The 27,157-nt window shown below is 43.9% G+C and overlaps 1 protein-coding gene across 7 annotated transcripts in view; it reads left to right on the top strand.

The window, feature by feature from the left end:
* Positions 1–27,157, top strand: part of SPATA13 (spermatogenesis associated 13) — a 160,216-nt gene that overhangs the window by 102,406 nt on the left and 30,653 nt on the right. For 3 of the 7 annotated variants that reach the window (XM_027815617.2, XM_055702595.1, XM_027815621.2), the window contains exons 2-3: positions 9,034–10,815; positions 24,305–24,667. In XM_027815617.2, coding sequence (XP_027671418.2) covers positions 9,034–10,815; positions 24,305–24,667 — 2,145 coding nt within the window. Of the gene's footprint in view, positions 1–6,948; positions 6,971–7,224; positions 7,309–9,033; positions 10,816–21,092; positions 21,681–24,304; positions 24,668–27,157 lie in introns of those variants that run through there. The other 4 variants (XM_027815622.2, XM_055702596.1, XM_027815623.2 and 1 more) reach the window with 4 other exon arrangements.

Raw genomic sequence — 27,157 nt, 5'->3', positions numbered from 1 at the left:
CTTTCCTGCCTAAGATGGGTGTTCAATTTTTTTGATAATTTCCTGTTACTTTTGGGGCTGCTAAATCCAGAGTTGTTTAACCTCTGCTCGGTGGAATATGGGTGTCTGATCCAATGTGACCATAAAGGTCTCTTGGGGCACTGGTTCCACCACCATGTCGTCGTGTGTCCCCCCCCCCCTCCCATTTTAGACAATTATGCCATTTGGTGCCTTAGATATACATAACTAACTGCATCTCAGGCTACTAAAGTTGGGGTTTTGTCCATGCTGTTCTAACAGGAAGACAGCTGCACGATTCCAATGCTCTGATCTTAAAAAAATCTTCTGGTTTCCCACCAAAATCAGACTAACTTGTGCAGCTGCAGTATCTTACAGAGGCAGTCAATATATATTATTTGCATCGCTTCCTAGAAATAATTATAATATTACAAATAACATCAAGCTGAAAGAGATTTCTTAGGCTATCCTGCTGATAAAAGGTATGGTTGTTTTTAACAGGACCAGTAAGCTAGCCCAAAATTTATAAATTTGTATGTGTCTGATTCCATTTCCAGACAAATAAGTTATGACTAAGCAGCACTGGGTGTCTCCTGCATCTTTAAAAACAGGTGACTTCTTTTCCTGCCAAAATACATAGACATTCTGCTTAAAATTAATCATCCATGTTTTAAAAAAATACTCTTGGTTTTAGTCTTAATAATGAAGAAGATAATTAGTTACTGCAACACCAGAGAAACAGAGAGGTGACTATTAGCTAAAGGCTTATGATTGCTTTCAAGTTTTCAGGCATGCTAAATTCAGAGCACAGATTTTATTGAAAAGGCCAAGCACGTAAACATTGTTGTGGCACTTCATTGTTATCCACTTTGCTCAAATTGTTTTTTCTAGCTTTTCCATTCCACAGGATCCTTTGATAGAGTAAATTCAAACAAAAAGTAGAAGTTATTGACAAACTGGAGGTAGAATTAGCAATATTTTTTGTTGTTGTTGGGTTGTTGGTTGTTTTTTTTTTTTTGTCTGAAAAAGAAAGAGAAACACACAGAGATGGTAATTCGTCTTCTGGCACAAGAAATGTGCCCATGAATGTTAATTTACTTCAGACCATAACAAAGACAGCAACTTTGTCATTGTAAAAAGAGACTAAACAAAGGAAAGTATTGATACTAATTGAAAAAACCCAGCCCTGTGTGGTTCTTGAAGCACATGAATCAAGACTGCCTAGAAGCCTCCTGACAATAACAAGCCCCAGTGCTTCCCCCCAGATGCTACCTGTTTCTCCTTCTCTTAATCTGAGTCACTCACTGCTCTGACCTCATGAACGTATCGAGAGCTGTAATTGTTCAGGGCTTTTTCCCCTGGCCAGTATGGAGTTAACTAAGGTGCACAGCTGCACCAGAAGCAGTTGGGTATTTCTGTTGCATCATGCTGGGCCTATTATTCTACTGAGACCTGTTATTTTATTATAATAAGCATCAGAAGCAAGATGTTCCTATATAACTTTGCATAATTTCTACCGATGTGATGTAACTCCTAATGAAGTCCACTACCTGCTTCACTTTTAAAGCATTTCCATCTTTTCTAACATCTGATGGACACTGTACCTCTGCAGTGTTGCTGTACCCCTGCTCCCTCCAGCACAGCTGGATGATTTAAGTGAGGGCTGGGTGCTGCTTGTGCTCCCTCCCTGAGCTCAGGGAGAATTCCTCACCATTGCTCAAAAATCAAATAAACCCACGTGCAGCCCCTTGCTACAGGGCACACCCGAAAATGCATGAAGTGTGCCAGCTCCTGTCACTCCAGCCCCAGGTGCAAACATCTGCTTCAGGGGGTCCTCAGCCCTCAGACTCTCGAGGCCCTTTCTCGGCTCATTTATTCTTCCATTGATTGATTTTGGCCTCCCGGTTGCATAACAAGGCACCTTCATATCCTCAGGTCATTTTGGAAGGACAGTTTTGAATAGAGAGGACTGGAAAGCAAGGTGATTAAGTGGGTGGGGAAGAAGGCTGATAAGGAGCTCTTAATAGTCACTTTTACATGCTATTATTTCTAAGCAAGATAAATAAATACAGAATGGCTGTAGGGCCATCAGACACCACAGCCAGGGGTGTGACACAGGAAAGAATGGCAGGTAAAGCAGAGAAGGAAGGGAAAGCAAATGGCTGCAGAGTGGGACAATTCCAGCTCTCTGAAATTGCACCCTTTCCTCCCAGATAGTCCGTATCACTTCAATGTACATCCATCTAACAGAAAATCTAATGCAACTCTTTTTCAAGACAAGAAGAAAAACATTCATGTAATAGGCCAAAAAAATAGATGTTTTTGACTAATCTCTTTTCCTTCCTATTTCTGTCTACTTTACGTCTCCACAGTCTTTTTCCTTCCTATGTCTTACACTTCGTGAGACACAAAATAAAGGTGGAATTCAGCCTTCCTAATTGGTAACTGGAAGTCTTCTTTATGTTTAAACACAATGATCTGTTTATTGGAAACTGCTCTTCTGTAGTACCAGCCATCTCTTCATGTCATGCTGTCTGAATAATGCCTCTTGAAGATGGGGGAGAAAGAATAGCATCGCAGTCAGACCCCGTGGGGTTATAAATAGCATTCTAGCAGCCTGAAAGGCTGAAGCCATCATTAAGCTGCATGCAGCTGTAGTGGTGTAGGTGGGTGAGTAAGAGCAACTTGGAGATGGGATAATGGTAACCTGGTACACAAGGGTCATTTTTCATTGATGGCGTCACTCCATCGGGCTATTGTGTTCTCCCTCCACTGGGTCTCTGTGTTCAACAGAGCTGAGCAAGCTCAGCAAAACAACCTCGGCAAAGCACATTGAAAAGAAGATTAGAGAGGAAAAGTCTTGTGTGTGGTGATTTTGCGATAAACCTTTCTCAGTTTGGTCAGTAATTGCCTTTATCGGCAGCGGAGTAAATGCAAGGGGAACTGGTCTTTGGGAAGCAGCATACCAGGTTCCTGTATAGGGGCAGCGATGGCTTTCACTGGGCAAATTAAGAAGTTAACACAGCAATTTAACCCAAGCTGTCCTTTGAGTGTTTTCCTTAGCAACGTGATTCATTTTCTGGAATGGATTTTTTCAGTGCCAAGACGACAAAGGTCTTGAATTTGGAAAATCCCCTTCAATTTATTATTACTGATTTGGTTGCAGATCTACACAAATGGAAAAATCCTACATTATTTTCACACAGTTTATATATAAAGCAGATGAAAATAATTAGCAGCCTATGTCAGTTTGTGCTTGCATACACAAACACACTACTCTTCCCTCATTTCTACACTGAATAAATTGGGATCGTGATCTAGCTCCCAGTGAAGTCAGTGGGGGAGTTGCCTTTAACTTCAATGGATATGTGACTCAGCTTTAATTCCCCCTGTGGGACCTGTCAATGTGTAAAGATTCCTTGGAGGTTAATTGCTTGCAGAAGAGTCTTTGCCGGGGATGTTAAAGGAAGGTGCAAATTGCAGAACAGGAGCTTTAGTTATGTACTGCAGCCTGGAAAAGACACTGCTGTTTAAAGCAAAGGGATCTCTTATTTCAGTAATCCCGCATTTTAATAATTAAATTTGGTCAGTCATTAATTTGAGTATGCGTTTGAGAGTCACTTCCTTTGCCATCTTGCCCAATAGCTGTTGAAGCAGGACAAATGCTTTTATATTTTCCTGAAATTATTCCTTTGGGCTCTTTTTAAAACTACCTTTAAAAAAAAACCACAAACAAAGCAACCCCACACTGCTTTAAAACAGGCTTTTAGAAAGTATTTATAAAAGAACCACGAAAGAAATAAGAGTTGTGGGAGTGGAAGAGAGAATTTCTAAGTAGAAAGAATCATTCTCATTTAGACTTTTCAGATTTGAGTGACTTTATCACTGTGAAAGCTAACAGATGTATCACTACCTATTAAAAGCTGGGTGGTGGTGGTGGTGGTGGTGGTGGGGTTGTTCTTTCATCATTAAAATTCTATATTCATTCTCCCATGTCACATTTTTTGTAATCCTTTCCCACCTGTATTACACTGTGAATAATCCTTCTCATTCCTTGTCACATGCACATTAAACCTCTTTTAAATTACGGACTTAGAGCTTCTAATACAAGCATTTCATTTTTGTTGCAGTAAGTTTGATGACCATTGTTATATCACTATTAAAAATCTCATGCATATACCAATCTAGAATTTATTCTTGGAGTTGTTCTCTTCATCGATTACTATACTTGGTCAACCAGAACATGCAGTGCTAGCGCTGCCTCTCAGTTCACTGCAGTTTTTGTTACTCATCTGGAGTCAAACGATCAGCCTGTAAATAACATGGTATACAGCTCAGTTTTTCAGAAATACCTGTGAAAGTGCGATGAATTTGTTCTTTGTTACACCTTTTCAAGCCTTCCCAGTGGCACATAGTATCAGTCCTCCGAAGAAATAAAAAAGCTGGAAAACCCACCAGGAATGCCACTTCAAAAGCACCTTTTTAAAATCATAAATTTAGATGAATTTTTTGCTTTTTTAGGACTGTAGAAAAATCTTTGTATAGGAAGGACTAATGGGAAACTTTGGTCTGCAACTTTGAGGAAACACTGTGGCTTGTTTTTCTTCAGGTATTGTAAGAAACTGGAAAGTGTTCAAGTTTATAGTCAGAAGAGTGATTTGCCATCTTTCTCATGGCAGTCCTGTTGGTAAATTTTGCTTTGCATCATTTTACTAAACCTTGGTGTGACAGCACCAGAACACTATATATTCTTCCCAGCCTTGAAAAAAATGGTAATTCAGATTAAGAAAAGATTTGGGTAGTTACTGGTCCCCAGTACAGAAAGTTAATCCTGCTCTCAGACACACTCTTCGGTGTGCTGCATCCGTGCTCTGCTAAATGGTACGCATATGTGGAAGGACAGACTCTTGATTCAATGAAGATGCAAAAATTAGAAGTGGGTTTTCACATACTACCAATAGAAAATCTAGGATAAACAAGTCTGGAAGATTAAACTATAGTATTTACTTATAGAAGCTTGACAAATGTCCAATTGACTAAATACTGTTATCTCTGTAATTGCAATTTTCTAGGTATTTTCTTTATTAAATGTAGTGACATTTAAAGAATATAGCATACAATATATTCTTACTTCATTATCTAAACTGAGTTTTTAGCGTGGCTTTCTAAGGAAATTAAGTTCATGCAAGATGTTGTTAGCCTGTCAGTTCCATCATTTCTATCTCTTCAAGCCATTTTTAACCTGCTGCTTCAAATACATGTAAAAGAAGGGTTCAGAACTCAAAGTTACCAGAATTTCTTAAGTTTCAGAAACACTGTTGGCTAGAAAAAGGAGAGACCCACATTAGTGGCTTAATTCAGCTCAATAGTTTTTTTCTGCTTTGTCTTTTTGTCTGGCTGGTAGATAGAGAACACAGGAGGAACAAGCCCCCCTTCTCTGAGGGGGCTTGTAGATTAAAAAGGATATTCCGAATGAGTGTGATGGATATACCTGGCATATTTATGGAAAGGAATGTACAAAGACACAGCAACGTAAATCCTTTGAAATTCAGGTTTGAATAGTGCTGTTAGAAGCTTTCAAGCAACCAGCACGAACCCCTAGAGATACCTGGGAGGCTGTGAGACACGTTTACAAGACCTGTTGAAAGCTTTTTTAAAGTTAACTTCTGAGATGCTTCTTGCCTCATATGAACGAAATATTTCCTTTCATGATGCTGCTAAAGTTGTTCTCGTGGTCATTTCAGTGCCATTGCTGGGTCCCTTTTCAGAGGCTTCCTTTTCCCAAGGTCTGAAGCAGATAAGGACTATCTGTGCTGCCCCAGGTAGTCCCAGGCTAACACAAATCACCAGCCACGGTCCGTGTGGACCCTCTCCATACAATGTCAGTGCTGACAGCCTTTATCTCCATTTACTTCTCCTTGCTTCCCATGGTCAGCAGTGTAAAGCAACCACTTTGTCCCTCCATGTGAGTCATTATTCAAAGCTCACTCCTTCCATGGGGTGTACCATAGCGCTGGGGCCAGCCAGACCTCGCCTGGTGGCAGGCGGTGCTGGCTCCTGCTGCCTGCCGGAGAATCCTGTGGTCACTCCCAGAGTTATTTGCTGCTTCATTTGACCTACATCCCTTAAGCCCATTTGTTTGCCTCATCCCCTAACTACACCTTGCCTTTGAGAGTACGCCTGCACTGCTCTCCAGAGAAGTAATTGCCGTGTGCGTGTGCAGTCACACCGGTCTCGGAGGAGGGCAGTGGGGCTGGTGGCCTGCGTTACTTCGTTAGGGTGTCTGCTTTGCTGTGCACTCTGTGTCATCTCCTTTTTCCTCTTACCTGAGCTACTTTAAAACGGTTTTCATGATGTCCACAGCTCCGGTCCAAGCGTAGAAATATTTTTAGACAATAAACTACCTGAACAAGGACGACCAGTCTTTGTCAGGAGTCATGACGTGGGGCTGGAAGACATTGTCTCACAGCGGTTTTGTTGCAGTATACAAACGCCGTTCAGATTGTGCATAAAGTGTTCTTGCTGTTAAGTCTGAGGGACAAGTAAAAAAGTTGGCCAGGCTTGGGACAGAAAGACAGCCTGGGAACCAGCCGTAGGTATCTGAAAAAGCTTGCAGGTCGGCAGGTGCTTCTTTTCCAGCATGTGTATCTTTAAGCTGACTGAAGCAAACCACCCTTAGGGGAATATGCTCATTTATTCACCGGTAAGAAATTTGTATTTGGCACCACAAACACAACGGGGCCCCCCATCCGCTTTAAATACTAAATAGCAATATATGTTACGGCTGGTTTTGTTAGAAAACAAGCAGCTAGCTGCTGAATGTACTCTGCCGGGGTGAGAACGAGCGACACGTGATCTGAGGCTTTTTACAAACATTCGGGGCTTACTGGGAGGATCAGTTGCAGCCTGTGAGGAAGGGGGCTCCTCAGCCCGCGGATCACTGCCGGGACAATCACCCCGCGCTGGAGAAGGGGTGAGGAGCGGGGTGGGGGGGCTGGCCAGCACGGGTGACATTTTTAAAGTACTAAAGGCGATCAGCCCTGCGTGGCCGGATCCCGTCCAGCGGGGCATCGCCGCCGCGCACGGCAGATGGACGGGAGACTCCTTCCAGCCAGCGGCAGCGCCGGCGACCCGCCGGGAGTCGCTTGGGGGCGGGCGGAGCGGGGCAGACCCTGCCGGGGGGAGGCCCGGCGCTGGGCGGCCGCAGGAGCCGGGGGTTCCCGCCCCGCCCCCGCCCCGCCGCGGCGGCCGCTGCCATAGCGATGCGGGAGCGGACAGGCGGCGGCGGCGGGGTCCCCCGGCTCCCCCCAGGTAAGGGCGCTGCTCCGCGAGTCGCCTCCCGGCAGCTCCGCGCCGCCAGCCGAGTTTTAAGTTTAATGTCATGGTGTTTGTTCTCCGGGCTCTCTGCCTGCTGAGGTGCAGTTTCTCCCAAAGCCGCTTGCTCCGGGAACTTCTCTGCCGAGAGCAGCGTCTTGCTCTCTGCATTGTTAGATATTATTTTTCCGCGTGGAAATTTGCGAGCGCTGCAAGAGCGCAAGGGCCGGCCGGGGCCCCCGTGTCCGGCGGGCTTTGTCCGGCCCGGTGCCGCGGCGGCGGAGTCAGGCTCCACCCGGCTCGGCTCGGCCCGGCTCCACCCGGCTCGGCTCGGCTCTGCCTCGCAGCCCGGCAGCCTCCCGCCGCGCCTCCGTGAATGAGGGAGATTAGAAGCAGGCGTCTCGCTGAAACACAAGAAAATCCTTTTATCCCCAGGGGCCGGCGGCTGCCAGATCGCTCTGGAGCGCGCTGCGGGGGGAGCAGCCGCACAGCCGCTGGGCACGGGCCCCGCAGCTCCCGCGTCTCACGCCGGGGGGGTGGGGGTTGGGGGGTCGCTGTGCGCGACCCTCCGGGCCCGCCCGCTGCAGCCTTCCCGCGGCGGCCGCCTGCACCTCCTGCGGTCCCCACGCCTCCCCCGGGCCCGCCGACCCCCGCGGCCGCTTGGATGGGAAGGAGACAAAGAAGGGGACGGGGCTCCCTCCCTCGAGCACAGCTGTACCTTCTGTCTCCTCGTTTCAGGGCGCCGGGGCGGTGGGGGGGGAGCTCCCCCCTCCCCGCCCTGGCAGTGGCAGGTTTGTGAGGATCCCGCTGGCTCTTGCAGAGAAAACCGCACCGTGACCTTCGTTGTTAGCTGGTACCAGCCTTGGACTGGGGACACCGGTGGTTCCTGGGCACGGTGTAGCACGGCGGTGCAAGCGCCTCCCTGCCGGGCAGAGACCCTGGCTGGGGCAGGGGTTGGGGCACCGTGCTCCCGAGCAGCAGAGCAGGGTTTGGGCTGCTGGGGATTCGGGCAGCTCAGGGGGACATCCCTTACATAGCACGTGCCAGTTACAGGGACTCCGGTGACTTCCAAATCCAAGTTTTCATTGCGCTGTCATGACAGCACAGGCCAGCTTCTGGCTTTACATACTTCCGAGTCTTGTTTTCTTTGGCTAGGGAAAGTGCTGTGCACTCGATGTAACTCTTAAATTCTCCTGCTAGGGAACAGATAAAACAGGTGTCGTGCAGCCTTCCAACAGCAGCAAGCGTAGGAAAAACGATCCGTGTTTTCCTCTTCTTTGCCTTCTCTTTGAGGGTTAGGTGGCACCTGATGGATGTGCTCGTGTTTTTGGATGCAAACTTCTCTCGTGTGTTTTGGGGCTCAGTGCTGAGTGTATGAGGAGGAGGGCTGGACTGCTGCTGTTGGGGGTTTCTTTCCCTTAAGTCTGCATGTGGATTATATTTAGTGTTGTAAGGTAGGTGTGGTAGTCATACTGAATTTATTAGCTTATTAAGTATTAGAGAAACAAGTACATATTGAAATTATTCTGGTCTCTTAAATTGCTAATGAATTCATAAAGCCGTCAAAGTGTAATTGCATACCTTCTCATAACTGCAACACACCTTTGTTCATGAAAAAAACCCTTTGTTACCCATGTGTCTTTATTTCCTACGTTGGGGCTCAGACTTCTTTTACTGTCTAAGGAGATTTCTCTAACGGTTGCTTTTGTTTTCCTCGTGCAGGCAGCGCAGCCTGAGGAGCTCACTGCACCCAGTCAGTGTGAAAGCAAGACAGACCAAGGTGCAGGAGATGAAGGAGAGGCAGCAAGGTCAGCTGCTGGGGACAGCAGCGTCGCTTTGAGCTGCCCCAGCCTCCGTCTCCATGCGTACAGCGTCGAGAGCATGACAACATTTCCAAACGGCTGTGGAAATGGCACCACCGTTACTTGTATAGTTATGGATAATAAAGAGCCCCAAAACCAGGCTACCTGTGTCAGTCATAACGGGGGATGCAGCACTGGCAACAGTCATGAGGAGGAAATCCAAGAGGATAAACTCAGCCCTTCCAAAATCATGCGCTTTTTCACCACCCCTCGGAAACGGGCTAATTCCAGTTCTGACAGGCCTCGTTCTCTGGTTCTGATGGGCAGCTCGTCCTCGTGGAATGCTTTGTCTTCCATCAGGAAAATGGGATCTTTCAAGAAGTTGAAATCTTCAGTTCTCCAAGGAATTCAAACAAGGGAATGCTCAGACATCTTAAATGAGAATGGCTTAGGCAAACATGGGTCAAACGGGACAGTGGTGCAAGTTCAGACTAACAGGTATTCCTATTCGGGGCCTCTACATGATTTCCAGAATGCAGGGGATGGTTTAGCTTCTGACTGCTCAGATGCAGAGGAGAGCGATGAGTCTTTCCTGAGGAATACTCACCGCTCACGCAGCATCAGGCGGGCTTATGGTGCTGGGCGCATAAACTTGCTAGACACAGATAAAGTTCAGAGTCAACACAACTGTACTAGGCCGACATCACCTGTCATTGCAGAGCCAAAGATGTGTGAAATTTTGGTGAAGGACTCTGAAAACAACAGGATCATTTATCGGAGAAGCAAAAGTTCAGATAATTTGAACTTTTTAAAAAAAAGCTCATTCAAAAGGAAGTCCACCTCAAACCTGACCGACCTCAAGGTTGCAAGTGAAAAACAGATGCCAACAGGGACTGTGAGCGTTACTTCTGCTGACTCGGACAAAACCAGTGGGAACCTGGAGAGGAGATCCAAGCGATGGAAGAGCCCTATCAGGACAAAGGATTTTGACAGAGTTTTGAAACTCGTCAGTAATGTTACAGATGTTGCATGGAAGAAGGATGGCCCTAAAAGCACAGCTCCTTCTCCTAGCGAGCAGTCCCAGAGAACGAGGTCAAACAGCAGGCTGCACGATGACTACTCCCGCAGGGTTTCCAGCAGCGCGGATCATGACAGAAAGAGATGCACCTCCCCAGTGTCTAGTCCAGACTCTTCCTTGCCAGGAACGCCTTGTCTGCAAAGCCCCACAGTTGCTCAGGATAAAGAGGCTGAAATGAACGTAGCTGTTGCTGAAGACAAAAGCCTCAGGACCTCATCAGGTATCCCAGACTCCGATAGCTTATCACCCACGCTGAATGACATCAGTCCATTTCCCAATGAAGTGTTTTATTCGGACTCGGATGAACCAAAAGCTACCCAGCAGTTTACATATGAAGCTGAAAACCCTCATGTTCCAGTCAGGCCGACGACTCCAAAGCCTCAGAGTCCCACTGCAGAGAAGGATTTCCAGGGCACAAACCATCACAGCACGTTGTCGCTGAGCTCATCGGAGAGTGAGGAGAGGTTCGAGGTACCGGGGCTGAAGCTGGGCAGGCACCCTGTTTGCTTCCAGGACTCGGTGCAGACAGTGTACTATGATGATGGAAATGAAGACAGTGGCATAAGCAGCCACTCTCAGCTAAGCCTCAATTTAGCTTCAGGTGCTGAAGAGAAAAAGGAAGAGGTAAGAAAGAAAACAAAATCCTTTAGAAGCTGTATATAAATCTATAGGTTTTACTAACGCAAAACAATGCAAAATAACCTGGATACTAATGGCTATTGCAGCTTCTTGATGCTAAAATATGCTGACAGCTATTATTTCCTTGAATATAGTCTCTTTGGATGCTAACGTCACATTATTTTTACTTTGTGCATTAATATCAAAGAAAGTTTTGGCAGCAAAGCTACTCGTGTAAGTTGTCAAGGGCAGCTTACTGCACCCTGCAGATACACCACCTTGTCATGTGGTCTTGTCAGACTTTACCAGCCTAAGCAGGGCCTGGCTGTGTTTCCTTCCAAGCTGAAAGGTCTCTGAGGAGTCTGTATATTTCGAAGTAGCGTTGATTCAGTGTGAAAGCTTTGCCTGTGGAAGCCTTGCAGAACATGGTAATATATGTAGAGCAGCGTGGTGTGAAAGATACAGTATACAGGTTTAAGCATTCATTGTATCCGATGTTTTAACTGTGCAGTGATGGGCAGACTGAGGGTAAAATGGTGATTTGCCGGCAAATTTCAAACAGCAGTACTTTCTGTGCTGGGCTGAGTGTGTTGCTACTAACGTTTTGGTGAAGACACCAGCATTTCACTGCACCTAGTGCCTGATTTCATATTCTCAGTAGATGGGTAGATAGATGTATTGCAGCACCTCTGAGGTAAGTTCATGTTAATAACCTTGTGCCCTTACCTGAAGCATTGTGAGTTGGCACTGAAGCGGTTGCAGTGATTTGGCAGTGTTGGTGAAGAGCTGTCACATGTATCCTGCACCCATCTGAAATGGCGTGGCTCACTGCAGCCCCAGTGATGTGTGGTAATGTGGTTTTGAGCTGTTTGGGGTGAGGCAGGAGAGAAAGGTTCGCTACTCATCGGGAAAAATGCACTGGGGCAAAAATCCCTCTGGATCTGTATGTATATGGAAACCATTTACAAAATAAAGCTGACACATCTTTTAAGCCACCTCAGTTTGACTGAAAGTATCATGTACCTTAGGCAGTTGTTGCAGCTGCAGATTTCAGCCTTTCATGCTACAAGGTCTTATAATGTCTGTGAAGCTATCTTACTTTTAAAAGCTTGGAACATTTTTTGCAAACTGGAGAAAAGAGTTTGTTTACTGTAGTGCTTGCAGCGATGGCAAGACTGGAAAAATAAACCCAGTGTGTGTAACTGTTAGGGCTCTGAGGTTACTCTTCTTCTGGAGTCCCAGAATTTCCCCAGCCATCCTTCTTTTCCAAAACTCTTACTTAAGGGTGAATGCTAGGCAAGGGGATGCTTTCACACTGCCGGAAGAGGTGAGAGCCATAGTGTGGATTTATCTCCCTTCTATTTCTCAGGAATAAAATGGGAGGTAGAATTAATGCTACTCATCTACCATCTAGTGGTGATCTGTGATCATGGCCAAAGAAAAATTCAGCCGGTCCCTCCCCTTGGCTCCGGGCAAACCAGTACAGTTTTTAAATGAATGTGTACTTTGGGTGGATAAAAGCTACTGTAGTTTTAGTTTTAACACCACATTCTGTTATTATATAACATGCAATTTAAACTTTATATTACAACATATCTTAGGTTAATTTTGAGTGCCTTTTAGTGCTCTCTTCAGTTGTCTAAAATACGGAGTGTGTGCTGGTGGCAGCTCTGGGTTTGTGTAGCAGGCAGGTGGGTGGCATGGGAGGGAGCCCTGCAGAAGAAGGAAATAGTGGCCAGGGGATGGACTCCTTGGCTGTTGAGCAGTGAGGTACTGTAGCCCCCTCCCTCTGCAGTGAGCACTGCCTGGAGTCCCTGCCTGTGGCAAAGCAACTGCAGCCACCCAAATGATGCAGCTGCATCCAGACCTCTCTTCTGATCCAAGAAAGGAAAGTTTTTGGATGTGGTAGCTGTGGATTGGAAGCAGGAACTGTGCACGGCGAGGTTTACTTCTGCCTTACTATGCAAAGGGTATAAACTCTGTGTATATATATATTTCCTTTTTTCCCCCCGTGCCTGCTCCTCATCCCATGCACAGCCCTAAAGCTGTGGCATTCAGAATGACTACAAAACAGGGAGAGTGGTATGGTTTCTCTGTGCCATTTCTTTGGAGGGTTTCATTGCTTTTTTCCTTCTCCTTTACAGCATGCTTCCCTCAGTGTGGAGGTAGCTTGGTACCAAAGATACTTATGCCAGGTTATTTTTTAATTGGAGTTTATTCAGCCTGCAGGCACTTTTATGAATGCTGCATACTCGCACAATGAAGTCATTGGGGTTTGAACTTTTGACTACAGTTCATTTTTAACTCTACATCTCTGTGTTATAGAACTGTACCCACCCAGCAAGTTGTTCCTGTGATAGACACTTGGTTTGTTCTCGTCAACCATTTGAGAGAAAATGCTGAGCCATGCAAATCCCAAATTTTTAAGATTTTGTCTGACTCTGAAATACAGTGTGCTGAAGGACAAATCTGAACTGTTTTGATGTTTGGTGCATCTTCTTTTCTGTATGGATTTCATGTAAAAGCCAACATGTCTTCCAGTACAGCCACTAAAATCTCTGTGGCTTGGAGACATATTTCAGTACAAACCTTACAAGGTGCTAAATGGTCAGACTCAAATGTGTTCTTCTTTCAGGACTCCAGCCATAGCTGGAAGGAAACCTAGTTTATTCCCTTACCTGCTCATCTAGTAGATTAATTGGCAAATGAAGTCTATGGAATTTGGTCCATCTCTATATTCTCCCAAATACGGAAACTGAGCATTTTCTACTTTGCTTTTCCCCCGACGCTGTAAAGCAGATTTTGCAGTATTCACACAAGGGCATCTATCCGTTTAGCTGAATTCCCATGTGATTTAGCCTTGAGATCCTGTCACTTCTGTCACTTTGTTGGTTTCACCGAAATGCAAGATTTGGACTGGAGCAGTGGAGATGTCTGGTCTTCCTGGTTGTTGGTCCTGCCAGAGGTTGGTTCCCAGGGAAGAGCTAATTAAGTGCAGCCTGGATCCACGCCTCAGCACTTCTTAAGCTACAGAGACATGAGTCACCAAAGCCTGTCTGTGACAGCCCATGCTTTCCCAGTCTCTGCTTTATGCCACTGTCACTTGTATTCAATATGTTGCTTTTAAATAGCATCAAGAGATGATTTAAGTACAAGTTTGTATTTGGACTGTTTCACATAGTCTTTACTTTCCTGAAGAAGATACCCATGCCACTGTAAAGTGAAAACTTAAACTCTTTGCTTTGGGCTGGCCTGTACCAGCCGCTGAGGCTGCCTAAACAAAATGCTGTTCTGAATGTGTTACAAAAAAGACAAATCAAGTCTTTCACCTGGTCTTTCACAAGCTTTTAGAGCACTTGCAGTTTAAGTTCCCTTGCTGGCAGCTGGCTTCACAGTACACCAGACTTTTTATTACTTGAATGCCTTATCTGCTTGACTGTAAGTGAAATTACAGTGAAGAGGGAGTTCTGCTGTAATTAGGGTTGAGTCACATTTTGTTTGCAGACTGTATTTTAAGTGCTCCGAGCTCTGTCTGTTGACTCATTTATGCTCGTGCCATGCAAAAGCCAGTGGTTCCAGCTAATCCACAGCATGCAGTCCCCCAGCACTCAGCTGTTGGCAGAGCTGAGCTGGACTGTCCTGTACGGATATCTGGGCTGTGAATATTGAGCATAGGTGGTTTAACCTGGGGGACAGCTTATGGAGGAAATATGGAGAAGATTCAGCTCTGTCCTGTTCAGCTCATCCTCCCTATTTCTTGCTTCAGAAAGTGTCCTTACAGCAAAGGACCAAAGGGTGGTGGCTGGATGTGGTCATGTTCGATACCCACAAGGAGCATGCAGTACCTAGGAGCTGAGGATGGGCATTCTTGGTACCTACCACAAGCTCCTGAGTGCTGTGGGGCTGGGCATGAGTGCATCTGCTGGGAGCTGGCTGGTTTCAGCTCTCTGAACTGTTTTTTTCTGGATTTATGCACCTCTGGTTCATCCGCATGCAATTTAGTGTGGCTTAATCAGCTTAATCTGTGTAACTGAAAATGTGCTAAACTGTGAAGGATAATTAGGTAAAGTGAGTAACAGGGAGGGAAAGGGGGGAGCTTCTTAAACTGGGTTTGCTCCTATGGGGCTTGTAATTTGGAGCAAGGGCCCATCTCTCCAGTGGCATGCTGGTCTTCCTGGCTACAGGGCCTAGGGACAGCGCAGCAGAGCACCATAACAGGCTCTCAGCAGCATCTCCAACAGCACACTGAGGTTTCAGTTACACGGAGTGACACTGGATTTACACTAAACTCTCTGAGCTGCTCTGCACAAGCCAGGATACATACAACATCTCCACAGTTGCTCAAAGAGTGACTTCCAGGAGCACCTGCCCAGAGCTAAAGCAGAAACCACTGTGCATTGCTACAAACCCGAGCTGCAGTCGATCACTGAAATATGATGCAGAAGGGAGCCCTCAAAGGACATTAATCTCTTCCCGTTGCAGCAAAAACTCTTCCAACTCACTGCAGCAGAGCTGTCTGTATTCAGTACAGCCTGTAATCATTTGTTGCTGTATGCTCTACTAGGAAGAAGAAAAACAAGGCAGTGGTGTGATGGTAATCTGAATTCTGGGTCAGGTTAAATTTTAGACCAAGTAACTTGGCAGTGCTGAGTAAAACTGCCATTCTTGAAGGCTGTACAGTAATACAGGAGTTACTGTCATCCCTGCAAAAGGTTCTGTGGATGCTGAAAGGAGGAGCTCAGGTGGACTCTGCAGTTAGCCTGGGGCAAGCTGCTTCCTCTCCTTGCTGCTTGTGTGCTCCTCTGCTTCTCCACAGTGTCTGACACTTGACTGCTGTTGCTCTGCTCTGTTGCCTCAGTAACACCCAGGTGCTGCTTACCCTGGGATCAGGAGTAATAGTACCCTAGAGAGGGGAACAACACTTCCGGCCGTGTAATTTTTACGTCGAGCATGCTGTTGAGTTGTCATCGCTGAAAATCCATCTCGATGCTAGGAGGTTGTGAGGTCCAAATCGAGCAGAGGCAGCTGCGTTTCCCCTTTCTGGCGTCCACTGCTGTGCCGCTTGTGGTACCGGGATGCTGAGCGGGATGCTGTGGCAGGCTGGGGGACTGTGGCTGGGTGCTGGAGCAGGCTGAGTACAGCAGCCTCGACTCTTCCTACTCCAGGCTCAACCACAGCAGCCTCGCCCTTACTCCACGCTCTAGGAAGTAATAGTTTGCAGGCGTAGAGTTGCCCAGGGCAGCTCCACCCCGTGCAAACTGGCGTTTGTGACTGCTGCTGGGACCAGCCAGCGGCTGGGCTTGGGCTTGGGCAGGGAAGATGAGGCTTTGCTCGGGAAGGGTGGAGGAACCAGAGGACCTCTGCCTGGAGGGACGCTGAAGAGATGCAAAGGCCTATGGCTTTTTATGTTTTGCTTTGTTAGCATAAAGTTCCATTTTCAACCTGTGTTTATCATCTGGCTTCCAAGGTTCACCAGCGGATATTACAAAGACAGCCTGGAAAAAGTTGCTTGTTTTGCCAAGTAAAGGAAAATGGATTTTTTTTTTTAGACCTGTTACTTGACCTGGGGAGTTCTGAGAAATCACTTAGGGATTTATTTAGGGATTATTAATGGCTATACAGCTCCTAAAATGAGGCAGAGGATATGGCCCTGCCAACTCCTCTGCTACACAATACACTACATGCTTGCTGTTCCAGTTCAGACACTGAAACAAGGAAGGGACAGCATCAGAGCACCACCCAGCCATCCCCAAGTATCAGTCAACAGAAAACAAATGGAAACAGCTTTCTAGTTTTAGCATGCTTGCATTTTTGCATAACTGATGAGATTATTTCTGCAAACAGCTACATTTCCCTGCAAACTGTCCTATGTAGGTCGGAAATACATTAGCTGATTTGGTTTTGGAGATGAGTTAGAGAGGATGAAGGAAATCCTTGAGGCTGAAGAACAGATTTGAGAGTCATGAGATCCTCTTGTCATTTCCAGTTCAGCCCTGTGCTTCCTCTGTGACTTACATGACTTAACTGCCTTGTGTCTGCTCCTTATCTGTGAAATGTGGATGCTAGGAAGGTAAACTCGCTAATCTTCGGAAGGCGTGTTGCTGAGAGGGAAAGCATTATGCTTGTTGATTGTGATAAGCAGGCTTTCAAGGATCAGGTTAAATGAAGCAAACCTGCATTAAATATGCCTTAGAAATATATGGCTAAATTTTTTTGGGGGTTGTGTCTATATAGGTGATTTTTTAATGCTGTTTTATAGGTGTAGTTGTTAGAATACCACAGTTGCTTTGGTGGCAACAAATCCCAAGAGTAGAGTTATACAATTTTTTTTCCCAATTTCTAAAACTTCCAAAATGGGTGTTTTACCACAGTAGGTTGTGTTGCTAACAGCAATTGATTTTACCATGTTACAAGGCATAATAATGTAATTTTGCTTTATTACAATGCATTGTATCTCCTGCATCCATTCTAGGAGCTCATACTAGTATAGTGCAGTGGTATTCCTTTAGGGGGTCACCCTATGGAACAGTGCTCTGCAAATTTTTAAACTGTGGGTCCACTCAGTTTTTGGGAGGGGGAAGAAAAGGCAGATTGTCTTGCTGTAATGTTTATAAGTTCCAGGCTGCTAAAACTTATCTTGAATTTTGAATATAGTTGTATTACTTTGATATCTTCTGCTTTGCTTGTTTGTATAGGTGTAAATATATATGTTCTTAAGGTTTTTTTCAGTTGTTTCGCAGATCATATTCTCCTGTCTTGCAGACCACTGGTCAAATAGCACTGTGTAGTCTAGGGATAGATAATCAATGCTTTTACTTGGGGCCTTATTAAAGGCTAATTAAAAAGATGCTATTGGCAGAGGAGGCAAAGACACTTAATTAGAACGGAATAGATGGAAGTTTTCTTCCTGTAAGTGTATTGGACTAGTTTAATAATTCTGGTTAGCTTGTGATAGAAGATGTGAACACTGACTGAATGGGTGCTTTCTTCTACAGCAACAGCAATTATTTCCATGGAAACTATTGCTGTGATGGTTTCACTGTTGGAAATTGTCAGCCTGTTGAGTGAACAGTATATCCCTAGGCTCTCATACACTTTAGGATCTTTTGACAAAATCCAAAAAGAAAGCAATAAATATATTTTCTCTGGGAGACTGTCATGTATTCAGGGTCTCATAATCTCTGTCTGTCACAACAGTTTGCAAATAAAATATCGATCATGTCCATGAAACATGATGCAAGCTTTTGACCTCAGTTAGTAGTGTTGATAAATGAACTTCCATGATAATGCCCCCCCCCTGCTATTTAGCAACAAGAAAAGTGCAAAGGTTGCCTTTTATCTTGTGCCTGGGTGGAGATATGTTGTCCGGACTTCTACTCTGTTAAGTGAAGGCGATAAAATAATTTATGACCACTATGATCACTTGGTCCTTTATATTTTTGGTGGCTTATATGAAATGAAAAATAAATTCTAATGCTGCTACTGAGTTCCTAGCATTTGGTGGTTACTGTATTATACAGAAATATTAGCTGTTCAATAGCCACCAATTATAATACTGGCATGTAGCTGTCATTGCTAGCATAAGAAGTTTGTACATTTTTATATAGACCCATAAAAGTACATAGAACTGTGTACTCATGATCAAAATACAGAGGTACCTACATGACATAGCACAGATCCTGTGAGGCTTTTAAGCCTTCTTATTTACAGAAACACATGACTGATTATCCATTACAAGTTTTCACTGAGAAGATGTAGTAATTGTATTCTGAAACTTATCAGCCTACTCAGGTTTTCCTTGTAGCTTATTCTCAGCCAGAATTATCATCTGTTTCATTTATCACACCTTTTTATAAATGCTGTTTGGAAATTAATATGCATTTCTTGTAAAGACATTATTAGATTTTGATGATTTCCTTTCTCTGGATTAGAAAAAGGCAGCTGTAGTTAGCAAGGCTGCATTTCAGCCAGGCAGCTCAAAAATACAGAGATACCAAAACATGGAGCATGGAGCATTGCAACTTATTGTGGAGCCAAGAGGAAAAAAAAAAAAAAAAAAAAAAAAGCAAAAGGGAGCCAGGATGCTTTTTACCCTGGAGACCAACAAGGCTGGCACCTACCTGTGACTTCCCAGTAGATTGCCAGGTAGATTTAAGTGTCTGTTTAGACTGCCATGCTTGTCTATATGTGTAAGTTATGAAGCATTAATTGTATCAGTACCTTTAGAGCATAAAAATAAGATTTTAAATATCCAAATAGGTAATGGTGGAGGTTGAAATGTGGATTAGTGGAAGGGAGCCTCAGCAATGTACACAGGCATCAACACATTTAAAAAGGGGTGATTTTATTTTCATTAGGAAGTTAGTTGGCGTAAACATGTTAACAAAACATCACCCAGGGATTGTTTTTCCTTTGCCGTTATGGTGGCAGCAGTATGTCAGCCCTCACAAGTGTACCAACAGCAGCAAGCTGACCAGCAGCTGGCTGTTTTGGGTCAGGCTTACACTTTGGGCTTTTTCTGCAGTGGAAGTATGGTCAGGTATAGGATGAAGTGTTGTTCGTGGTTGGTGTAACTGTGCCAGCAGAAGTCCTGCCATGCAATTGCAGGTACTGGCAGGTTTTTTTGCCATTTCACTGATAAAAGTTGCTTTCGTGTAAGCAACAGTTTATCAGTGCTGTACAAATCAGATCTCATGCTCCTCAGGCAGCACTCCCTCCCTCTGAAGACAATTTTGGGGGTTGACTTTATTAAATATGCCACTGTAGTTTGAGTAATAGTTGCAGAGCCTTGCTCTCATCTGGCTCTAAAGGCAAAGCTAAGATTTTAGTGGTTAAACACTTGATGCTGCTTACATTGGTATTAATGAGTAACAGGGAATACCAACAGCAGTCATGTGCCATTAAATGCAACAGGGTCATACCAGTGCCAGGTTGGGTTGAGTGAGGTCACGATCAAGTCCTTGAAGCTGCTGTGCCTGTATTGGGAAATCAGTCTGGGCCCAGGCAAAGGAAAGATTTGGTCTGGCTGGGCTTGGACTCCGTGGTGCCATTGTCTGCCTGGGAGCAGCCCAGGAAAGCTCCTGCTGTAGCCTGGCTGGTGCAGTCAGGGGCCCTGGGGAGCACACCCAAAACAGCACACCTGAAAGCAGCACGTGTGATGAGGGGCAGGTATCCAAGACAGGTGTGCACAGCTGGAAAGCGCCTTGTGGGGAAGCTGCACCTTGCTGGAGCAGGAGATGGGGACCAAGCAAGGTTCCCCACGCACTGGGGAACATGGGTGTAGTGCCATCGGCATCTGCCGACACTCAGGTTTGGCACCTGATTCCTGCCAGTAGTGCTGCCTGGGCGATCCGCTCTGTAGGTTTGGCTGACGCTCTTCTCTGGGAGCTCAACTCGATTGCCTGAACATAAGCACCCAGTGCTGCTTTGGTGCTGATTGTTTCCCCCTGTCTCCAGGGGCTGCTTCTGGATGTCCCAGGCCTCCCATAGGTACTTGCATGATGCATGGTACGTGTAGGTTGGGAACATGGCTCTGGGTGCCTGTGTTCAGGCAAGAAAATTTCACCACAGATTTCTACAGGCTACAGTGACAGCTTTAACATCTAGCTAACATACAGGCACCTCCGTTGCAGCCATCAGAATTTAGATGTGGGAGTCTGGAGCTAAATCCTACCCCAAGAGTGACATATTACATGGGAACAATAGCAAATGAAAGTGTAGCCTGGATCGAAGTAAATGTTAATTTTAGGTGGTTGTATTGGTAGGTATACTGCTGTCAGGAAAAAGATTAAAAAACATTTTAACTAATATACTGTTGTAGGAATCTAGCTGTCCAGATAAAATTAATTCATTTGCATTGGTATAAATAAGTAGAGCTGTTTGTGTCTGCAGTTTCAGAAGAAATCTAATAGTGCAGCCAAAAAAGCAAGATAAATTATCCTGGTTGCTAGCGTTGGTGATCCTGTGCTGTTGGTAGATTAACAGGTGTGAATTTCAGAAAACCAAGTATGGATTTGGCTTAGACCTTTACTTCTCAGAAATCTCAAAATCCCTTAAGATTTTTGAACAACACTTATAATGCATGTCAGTGCATGACGTTTTGATTTTCATCCTATATGAAGTGCCATGTATATCTCTACTCATGTATAGATGTTATCAATAATAATTGTGTAACATAAACCTGATTTCACCTATAAAGGATTAATGAACAGAATGCCATTTGGGATCAGCGGTGCTGCACCAGTATAAAGCCAGTGGCAAATGGAACAAAATAGTTTCTTCAGAATTTTTTCATTGATGTCAAGAATCACACTTATGCTGAAGTGACTGCAGTACTGGAGCCTATACGTTGTGTGCTGGATATTTTATTCCTACTAGTAAGAGGTCACTTGATCAGATCCTGCTTGAGTAGGTCACTTAGAGGAATGTGAGGTTATCAGTCTGGTTTCCTCTGATTTTTGCTATGAGGGGGTTTTGTTTTCTGTTTTGTTACTATTCTTCAATGGTTTATAGAGCTAAGTCAGTTCTAAAAATACACGTCCTTCAGCATTGTTTATTGCACAGCAGAGATTAATCTGGCTGTCATTTGGATCACTACTGTAGGTGGAGTGCTGCAGAAGGAAAGCAGTCCTCTCTTTGCAAATGTTATTGCTCAAGATAAGGGTGTAAAAAGCAGATTAGGAGATGACAGGTGACGTGTCCTTCTCTCAGTCTAAAAGTACAGGATCATGGGATAAACTTCGCCTGACTGGTTACACAGAGAGTGTGCTCACATTTGTAGCTCTTATGGACAAAACCAAAAGATGACTCTCATGAGCTCCTTTCTCAGTCTCTGCATATGTGGAGACCCTTTACCTGTGTCTGATTCTGAGGTAAGAACGTTTATCAAACCTGTGATTTTGCTGCTCTGACCTCGGAGGGGCTATGTTTAAGGGACAGCTTCACTGAAGCTGTGTTCATGCACCAGCCAGGGTATCACTCTCTGCTGAATTGTTTATACTGTTAAAACTGGTCCTGAGCTAAAATCTGCAGAGAAGGTGAAGCATGCATGAGTGACAGGGGTGATGTCATAGAAATCAGAATTTATGCAGGTGCTCTATTTAGAATAAATTTCATGCTGTAAGTGATATAATTGAATGTAGAGCAATGTGTGACATGGATTGTTTTTCATACCTTAATTGCAGTAATCATGTTAAAATGCTGACTGTTTAATAACTCTGCCTACTAGCTAAAGTGCTTCCATACAGTGAAATTTGTCTTAAGCTGTCTTTCAAATAAAAGCAAAATCTGCCCACTGTATCAGGCGGCCTTCTGAAAAGGCTCATTGGAGTTGCACTGGCTTGGCTGAAAACAGTAGGTGGAAAGGAAGGTGGCAGAAGATTTCACAGGCATCATTGTGAAAGGCTGATTCTGGGCAGCATGTTTGCTTTGAATATGCAATGCTTGAAACGCTTTCACCTGGTCTGAAACAGATGAACAAGATGTAGCTAGAGACAGACGAAATGTTGCCCCTCTTTTTTTGGAATACTTACTGACTTTGAGGATTGTCAGAAGTGCACTTGGGTAGACTGAAGATATCCCAGTAAAGAAGTAGGCTGCTTTTTCTAGAAAAGTCAGAATTAGTTCATAATTTGTATGAGAACTGGGGCAGGGTTCATTCACTTGCTCAGCAGTGCTTTGAAGTTTGTCAGTCAGTCACTTCATCAGGTGTTCATGCAAGCTCCCACCCAGCCCAGAAACACCCATCTTCCTTTCTCTGTTTCTTTTATGTTCTTTAAAGAGGAGCCAGGAAAAGCTAAGGAAACAGTGAGAATTTGGAAATTTTAGGGAAAAGTGAATATAAATTTTTATGTGCAGTATTTTTCCTCAAAAACTGCAGGGGCTTTTGCTAGAAAAGTTTACAGCAGTATTACTCCAAATGCATTGAAATCCTTAAAAATGTTCCCTCTAAGAAGTGCTTTTATTTCCAAACTTTTAGTAACAATGCAATTATGATACCTGTAGGCATGAACCTCCATGAGCCAGGTGTGCTGTTAAACTGGAACAATATGCTCATTTTCCAAGCTTTTGCTCTAAAAACATCAGGTTTCTTCCCCGTATTTGTGTTATAATGTATCTCTGGTCCTAATCAGTATGACTGTAACCTGCCTGAGCATATAGAAAACTAGCTTCTCCCTTCCGAAACTGGATGAGCTCGCTCACCCAATTTGCACGTGGCTGCACAATCTCTAGATCTGACCCAAGCGAGAGTGTAGGAGGGAGGGTGACTGCCCACTTTGGTATTAGCTCACAGTTACATGGGATCAGCAAGCAGTCAAACTGCAGCCTTGCTGTTTATTTTCATTGCTGAATAGAGTTAAATCATAGTATGGTTTGGGTTGGAAGGGACCTTCAAGATCACCTAGTCCCACCCCCCTGCCATGGGCAGGGACACCTCCCACCAGACCAGGCTGCTCACAGCCCCATCCAGCCTGGCCTTGAGCACTGCCAGGGATGGGGCAGCCACAGCTGCTCTGGGCAACTTGTGCTGGTGCCTCACCACCCTCACAGGAAAGAATTTCTTTCTAATATCTGACCTAATCTACCCTCTTTCAGGTTAAAATTGTTGCCCCTTGTCCTGAAACAGAACAGGGTCTTAAAAAAAAAGATTAGTCAGGATGAGTTTGGTACAATGCTCTGGGTGATGCTGTTTGCGTTGAGAATGTACTCTGAATAATTAGAAAAGATAAGGTGGGCAGCTGAAAGAGATAAGGAGACCATCAAGTCAGGAAATCACTGAACAAAGAAAATTGAAAGGTCTACTCCACCTAGATCCCACCTATTGTGAATGGAATGGTTAGGTGTCAAAATCAAATGAGTATGTATGTAAAGATGTTGTGTAACCTCTCATGAAAGCCATATAAAATACCTGACTTTTCAGTGAAAACTTTGGGAGCTAGTTTGTCCGGTGTGAATTGGCTAGCTCCCCACTGTTGCATGAAATAAATACCTTTGCTGTTTAAAGACAAAATTTGTCTCTGAGCAGTTACTGTGTGCTGTTTTGGTATCAGTCCTGTCACTACAGACCTTGGTAAATAAGTCCAGAAACACAGTGAGCTGGTCGAATTATTTCTACTGGTGTTACATGTAACATGTTACTTGTGCACAGGAACAAGTCCTGTGAGCACCAGAGCTGTCTTTCCAAGACATCATTCAGTGAATTCAGTGTTTATGATATGGTCTGTCTGTACTGCTGAGGTAGTAGGTGAGTTTCTAGTATTACTAGTCATGTTTGCCTAAGAGGTGCTGATGGCTGAGTGTTAACACAAGTGTTATCTCTGCACAAGCATCACGATGTCTTTCTTTGCAAAGTTACTGTCTTCCTGAATTGCCAGTTGCATTTGTTGTATTTATGGTAACTCTTCCTTTTTAGCAATGTTAAGTTGATCTGCCATATGAAAAACTCACAAATGTCAGAAAATTCTGTGGCTTATATGACTTGTTCACATTTAAAAAGGTTGTTTCTGATGACCACTGGAAGAGGTCCCCATCCCAGGACGAAGAGAAGGCAGACACACAAAAGGTCACCCCCAGGAGATGGGGCTCTGGAAAAAGATCTCGACCCAGACCTCTCTCAGACTATGGCCAAATGTCGATCAGAAGTTTCTCTATACCAGAAGACGCGGTTGCAGTGGAATCTCAGAATACAGACTGTACGGATGGAGAAAATCAGCCAGGACTGGCTTCCATCGGGTCTGTGATCCAAAGCAAGACAGTAGGCTACCACAGAGGGCGAAAAAGAAGACCCATCTCTGTAATAGGTGGGGTCAATTTCTATGGAAGTGGTCCCGCAGAAGAGATAGAAGGTCTGCTGACACAAGTAAGATAAGAGATGTGCTCTCTGCAAACTGCAAAAGACCCTTTCACTTCCTTTTCTCTGTCTTCAGCCTAGAAAATAGAACGGATGCTTCCTTCTCTTCCTTCCCTTTTGTCAGCTGACGTTGTGTACTTACAATTCTGCTTTCCTGGTCACTAATTACTTTGTCTTGTTGTTAAAAAACAAACCAGCATGGAATAAAACTGACAACTGACTTGAGGATAATCTTTTCCATATTGTAAATGAACCTTATTTCTTTCTTGGAATGGTCATTATGTCTCTTATCGGTATATAAGAGCTTATTGGTGTGCAATGCAGCTGTGTGCTTAGTCTCCTTACAGAGTGTAGGGCCTGAGGAACAGGGGAGTACAAACAAATATGATAATACACATTATTCATTAATTGTTTCGAATTCTCAAAAACCAGGCCGGTTCAAAACCTTTGGCATTAGCCATGGTGTTAAAAATCATGGTGTTGGCATAGCAAGGAAACTTAAAACTAATAAGGACATTGCTTAAGAAAATTGGTAATAGATTGATAAATTAATGAAATAAAGGAAGAACCTAAAAAACCTGGCAATACAAATAAAATGTCTGTTTATGTACTATTAGATTGACCTGATGGAATGAACGTAGGAAGCCTGTAAGAAAACAGCGTGTGATTGAGTTAACACTTGAGCAGTACCTATATACTTACTTGCCATCTCTGTTAGCTTAGGCAAAACAGTGAGAAATAAAAAACTTCTGAAAGAAAAATAATTCCTTTTTCCCTGGAGGTAGTCCTGAGTGGGTACAATGTGTAGAGGAACTTAACTGTGGTGTTGGTAGTGGTGGCCCCATCTTCCAGTTGGTTACAGAACTTCTTCAGACTCACAGGCTTTTGTAACATTGCACTGATCAGGTGTTTTCCACTTAACAGAAAAGCTGAAGGGCTTCCACTTAAAGCAGTTGTCAGGCTGGTAAAGCAACAGAAAAAAGGAATAGTATTTACATCCTCAAAAAAGTGTGGTTCTAGTGGTTATTAATGGAATTTGAATCCTCTTAGTCTTTGTCACGCCACTAAGTCTCCTGCTGGGAAGTTTAGTGGTACTCTCCCAGTTGAAATCAAATGCTGAAATAATGGCAGGATTTTCAGTCTCCCCTGAAAAGCGATTTTTAACATGAACATTGTTATTATATATTGCTAATTTTTTCTTTAGAATTCCCTGATGAAAAAATGTTTCTTGAAGCAAAACTCCAACTGAAGCCAGTGAACCTTTTACCCAGGCAAAGGCCATAGTTTCAAATCCTATATCATTGGGATACTTTAAAATTAATGTTATCACTATTTAGCTTGGAGGGAAAAAAAAAGGTGGAAAATTATTGTTATAAATTTTAGGGCATCTTACTCAAGAATAATAGATGGATTTCAAGGGATAGCAAGTATTTGCAGCCCAAATAATCTTTGCTGTACCATGGCAGTGATTTAACACTCCGATCTCTTCATTTACTGCTGAAAACCAATTGATATGTCTTCAAGCCTTGATTGCATCAGTTTATTAATGGAGGAACATGCGTCAGGGCAGCTATTTGAGTTGACTTTTTCCATGCTCCGATGCTGCCGCGGATCACTGTGGTCTAGAGCAAAACTATGGAGCGTTCCCAGTGGGGCACATTTTTAACCCAAATGATGTCCTTCTCAGATCTGTCCGGGGTAGGGATCTGGACTGAAGCCTTACAAGAAAATTTTAGTTGCTCGGAAATAGTTTTGGTTTTTAATCAGACAGTGATTTGCATATAGTAATTGCCATCACTTCTATTAGCTATTTGATGCAATATATCGGACTTACTCTTTGTGGTGCCATTACGTGATAGGATCCTGGTATATTGCTAAAGCACTGAGGAAATGAGGTTTAAAGATGAGATTGTAGTTAAATCATATTCAATATATGTTGAGGGTTTTGGCTGTCATATTAGAAAGTAAATTTGTAGCTGGAATGTATAAAAGGGCTGGTGAAGCAGGAATACGTGTGCTAGAAATATTTTATGTAGGGCTTTCAAAGGCTGATCTTCACATAGATTTTTTTTTTCTTAAAAGCTTTGAAAACCCACGGGAATATTTGAAAAGTATAATGCTAATTACTTCTTTGTTATGTTTTGTTTTGGTCTGACAGCTTAGGTGTGAGAAAATGTTTTCAAACAATACAAAATCATTAGCTTTATAACAGAGTGTCAAGAGATAGTTCATTAAAAAACCATCCCTGGTGGTTTAGATTACTTGATAGAAGGGCCTATGAACAGTAACAACTGAAAGATAAAAGAAGATCTAAAGATGAGTTTCTCTGAAGTTCATGTGCTGAGATCTGGTTGTTTAATATTGAATGTTTAGGCAAGGTCATTCAGCCTAGCTAATGGGGAGTTGTTCAGGGATGACATAAAATTAGACTCAATTTGCAAATGAAACAGGTAGGTTTTCTAATCGTAATTAAGCAAATGAATCATTTAACTAAAGAAA

This window comes from Falco cherrug, chromosome 2, assembly GCF_023634085.1.
Source record: "Falco cherrug isolate bFalChe1 chromosome 2, bFalChe1.pri, whole genome shotgun sequence".
In the NCBI taxonomy this organism is placed as follows: Eukaryota; Metazoa; Chordata; class Aves; order Falconiformes; family Falconidae; genus Falco; species Falco cherrug.
This window is presented reverse-complemented; position numbering and strand designations above follow the sequence as displayed.